The sequence below is a fragment of the Sinocyclocheilus rhinocerous genome, unplaced genomic scaffold (genome assembly GCF_001515625.1).
Source record: "Sinocyclocheilus rhinocerous isolate Xijiao unplaced genomic scaffold, SAMN03320098_v1.1 scaffold1259, whole genome shotgun sequence".
NCBI classification, from domain to species: Eukaryota; Metazoa; Chordata; class Actinopteri; order Cypriniformes; family Cyprinidae; genus Sinocyclocheilus; species Sinocyclocheilus rhinocerous.
This window is the reverse complement of record NW_015650717.1, coordinates 924,506-928,941: the sequence shown is the minus strand read 5'-3', so window position 1 is coordinate 928,941 and position 4,436 is coordinate 924,506. Positions and strand designations below refer to the sequence as shown.

At 29.8% G+C, this 4,436-nt stretch overlaps 1 protein-coding gene across 1 annotated transcript in view; it reads left to right on the top strand.

Moving 5' to 3' along the window:
- LOC107712503 (talin-2-like) overlaps window positions 1–4,436 on the top strand; it is a 166,930-nt gene that overhangs the window by 89,242 nt on the left and 73,252 nt on the right. The window contains exon 10 of the mRNA XM_016517773.1: window positions 2,650–2,805. Within this exon, the coding sequence (XP_016373259.1) occupies window positions 2,650–2,805 (156 nt within the window). The remainder of the gene's footprint in view (window positions 1–2,649; window positions 2,806–4,436) is intronic.

Here is a 4,436-nt window from a genome sequence, read left to right as displayed (position 1 = left end):
ATATATATATATATACAGTATATATATCTTACAATCCATTTAATTCATGTAAAATTATTTCATAATTTACATGTAATTAATTTTTTTGTTTGTTTTTGTATTTAGAATTTTAGATATAATTTTTAGAATTTTAGTATAAAAGAATATTATGTATATAATTTTTGGCCACAGAATGCAGCAACTGACCAATCATAATCAAGTATTCCAGAGGCCCTTGTAATTAATTGTTAAAATTAAGCAAATACGCCTGTGTGTGTTTATCCATATACAGGGTTCTTAGAAAGTGTTTCCGTTTATTCCAGTTCTGTTTGTGTTTTTAAGACTATTAAGCATTCTTAAGCTGTACGGCACACAGAGGAAGATTTACAAGCCGCCCGCTCAAGGATCAGTTTCAGGTCATTAGTGGAGTGTTGCTACGTGTCCGGTTTCAAATTAATAGCGCCTAACAATCGATTGCGATGCTCTGAATGAGCAAAGGCACCGACCCTGACCAACGCAGACAATTAGACAATGAACATTTACCAAAAAAAACTATATTTACCCATGTTGCATAAGCCTCACCCTTGAAAAGCGATGCCATTCAGGACTGTAAACAATGTCAGCGGGTCTTTCTGTGAGGTAAGTCGTTATTTATAATGCACTCTTATCAGAGGTTGTTATTTTCGACCCACAGGTGAAAACAATAGCCTGGAGATGTACGGCGCAAGAGGTCGTTTAAAGTGTTTGTTAGTGTTTGTTTTTATTATGTATTTGTGCGGCGGTAAGAGTCCTCTGGCAGGATGCCATCAGCGGGTAATTGTTTTGGGTCGTGTGTGTGTGTGTGTGTGAGAGAGACTGGAAATGGCAAAAGGCACCAGGCCATGGTCGAGTAGCACATATACTGTAGTCTAGTTTTAGACGCTGCCACCCATTTACGCTGCCACCCACTGATTGGCTGGATGGTGTACTGTGTGGTGAATATGCATTTACACATGCTTTGGGAGTTAATATTATTGTTATCAAGGTGCAACTGTATGATTTTGTAAACCAGATTTCCGTATGTATGATAGTTATTAAAGAACAAAGAATCTTGAAGTGACTTATGAGTTTGAGAATCTTAAAAAGAGTCAATTCACATACATTTAGAATTGTAAATGTCACTAAAACATCTGTTAAATGCTGTTCTAACATATAAACAACATCAAATAAATGTTTGGTTGAAATATGTGCGCTACCAGAGAGAATGTTCCAGTAACTGCATGCTGACTTATGTTATCTTTAAAAACCCAGAGAGATCGTTTGACAAGTAGAGTTTTTGTTGAAACAGGAAGTTTGAGGAGGGATATCAAAGGCCTCCATTTGTTTTTTAATATATAATATGTTTTAGTTATGTTACAACTGAGAACATGATTTTCTTCATGCTAATTGTGGAATCATGAAGTGGACCTTTTTAATTATTAGGAGCATTTGATTTGTTGAAAATCGCTGTAGTGCAGGATGAGTCATCAGTACTTTTCATCTGTTTTCCTTGGACAGAAAAAGTAAAAAAATATATTTACATTTCTATTATTAGAAACTATTTCTATGATTTAATACTCTGAAATACTCAATTAAGACTGGTCAGTTGTATTTAATATATTATTTATAATTATTTAATTTAATATTTTTATAAATGTAATGCATAATAAAATTATACATATATTTATTTATATATAATGTTTTTACTTGCATATGGTATTAACTTTATTTAAATCTTAAAAACTAAATTTATAATATAATATATATAATGTTTTTACTTGCATATGTTATTAACTTTATTTAAATCTTAAAAACTAAATTTATAATATAATATATTGTATTGTATATTGTATACATGTAGTTATTAAAATATAATGCATATTATAATGATATAGTACATATTATAGATGTATCTGTTAAAATTAATTTATGTAAAATAATATTTATACACACACACACACATATACATACATACATATTACATACTGTATATATACAGTATATATAAAACAATCCGTCCAAAACAGCGCTAATATAAAGGAAACCAGGCTTATTACATCAGAGACTGCAGAGAGAACAGAGACTCGCGTTGCGTTTTGTGTTTCGCTTTTAATCACGAGCTCTGTCATATTCTGTGATTGAATAAAAGTTTGTTTACATAATATATGTATGTGTACTGTGTATATAAATACACACACATACAGTCTATATTTTGAAAATATTTTCATGTATATACATTTATATAATTATATTAATAAATATATACATGCATGTGTTTGTATTTATATATATAATAAATATACACAGTACACACTCATATATTATGTAAACAAAAACTTTCATTTTGGATGTGATTAATCGCGATTAATCGTTTGACAGCACTAGTTTTAATCAAGGATTCCAGATGTACATAGTCATGACCAAACAATCCGTTACTCTGCAGACACTGTGGTTAGGCGTCGTAGAGAGAGAGTTGAAATAAGGACAGTGAACTGCATACAGGGCGATGCTCTTTCAACATGATTAATGAGCAAAACAAATTTAGTAATCACATAAATACCGAAATGAAGTCAGACTCAGCAATCAGCAGCCCATTGTGTATTTCGGTCCTCGTCACACAATACACAAACGCCATGTGTTATTTTTCAACAGGAGAAGATGAAAAGCAAGAATAAGTTGGTCCCGCGTCTGCTGGGCATTACCAAAGAGTCAGTGATGAGGGTGGAAGAGAAGACCAAAGAGGTGGTGCAGGAGTGGCCCCTCACCACAGTCAAGAGGTGGGCAGCCTCACCCAAGAGCTTCACATTGGTACGTTACATTATTCACTCCATTTAACACAAGCCACAGTGTGTTTGGATTCTTCCTTAGATTCTGCATTCACTTTATCTGCTCAGTAGGTTTATATAGTTCTGTATACAGTGAATAAAAGTATGAAAGTATTGGGTTTGGTCACTTAATATTGTCATGGTAGCTGCCTTCAAACAAATTATGTTTGTGTGACAAATACTTTTTTGGACCCATTGTGTGTGTGTGTTTTGTTTTGTTTTTTACTTTATATTTCAATTGTAATAAGAAATTACAATACATTTTAAATGTAATGCATACATGTATATATTTGTATATAATATTTCTGTTTACTAGTTACATTTTTATATTTAAATCTTAAAAATGTATATTATAATACATAATATTATAGAAGTATCTATTGAAATATTATGTTTCTATTTCAATGTTTTTTTACTTTATATTTCAATCTTAATATATACGAAATTACAATAAAATAAAATATAATCCATAATAATAGTACACATGTATCTGTTTTATATAATATTTCTATTATATTGTTATTGTATGCTTTATATTTACATCTTAAAAACTATATTTATGTATATAATATAATATAATATAATACATAATGATATTGTACATAGTCAAACCAAAATTTATTCAGACACATTCAACATTTCTCATGCATTATCACAGTTTATTCGCTATAGTTTAGAAAATGGTAATAAAATATGACAAGAACTCAGAGTTAAAATGTGTCAGAACAAATTCATCTTGATAATGTCAGATAACTTTGATAGAAAGGTATGTAATGAATTTGGTTGAGTAGCTGTCGGCTGTTAAATTTAATTACACAATTAGACAATACCAATTTAGGTCAACCAATTACTAAGCAATGCTTAATTTTGTTCAGTCTTTGGTGTAAAAAGGTTGCATTAGCAATTAAATAAAAACACTTAAGCAAAACATGGTCAGGTCAAAGTGTCTGAATAATTTTTTGTCCCAAATTTTTATCAGCTTTACTGGTAGTCCACTGTATGAAGAATTTTTGGGTATAATATGTCACAGTTTACTTTATTTTGCTATCCTCACTTACGTAAATGAAATATAGTGTCCTGCACCCAGTAGTAAAAAAATATCAAAAATTATATCTGGTGTCTGAATAATTTTTGGTTTGACTGTATGTCTGTTTAAATATAATGTTTCTATTTATGTTATTTTATACCCTGTATTTAAAAGTAAACTAAATTTATAATGTAATACATAATATTATAGTGTAGAATAATGTTATAGTATGTCATCATACTAATATATAATATTATGTTAAAATATTAATTTAGTTTTTATATATGTGTAAATATATTAAAGTTTGTTTGGCAAAGATGAAAGAAATTTAAGTTTGCTGCATTTGAATTTGTTGTGTTAATTTATTATTATTCTATTTATTTATTTGTATGACTGTTCTTAATACCTGTATATGTTTTCACACATTTATATTGAGCAGTTTTGACGTAACCGCTAATATCATTGTAAAGTAGAGCTGCCCTCGACTAAGGATTTTTCTGGTCGACTAGTAGTCGTTCATTTTAAGCATTAGTCGACTAATCGCACGATTATTAATAAACCATTTAAAATTGATATAATGAGCCTTT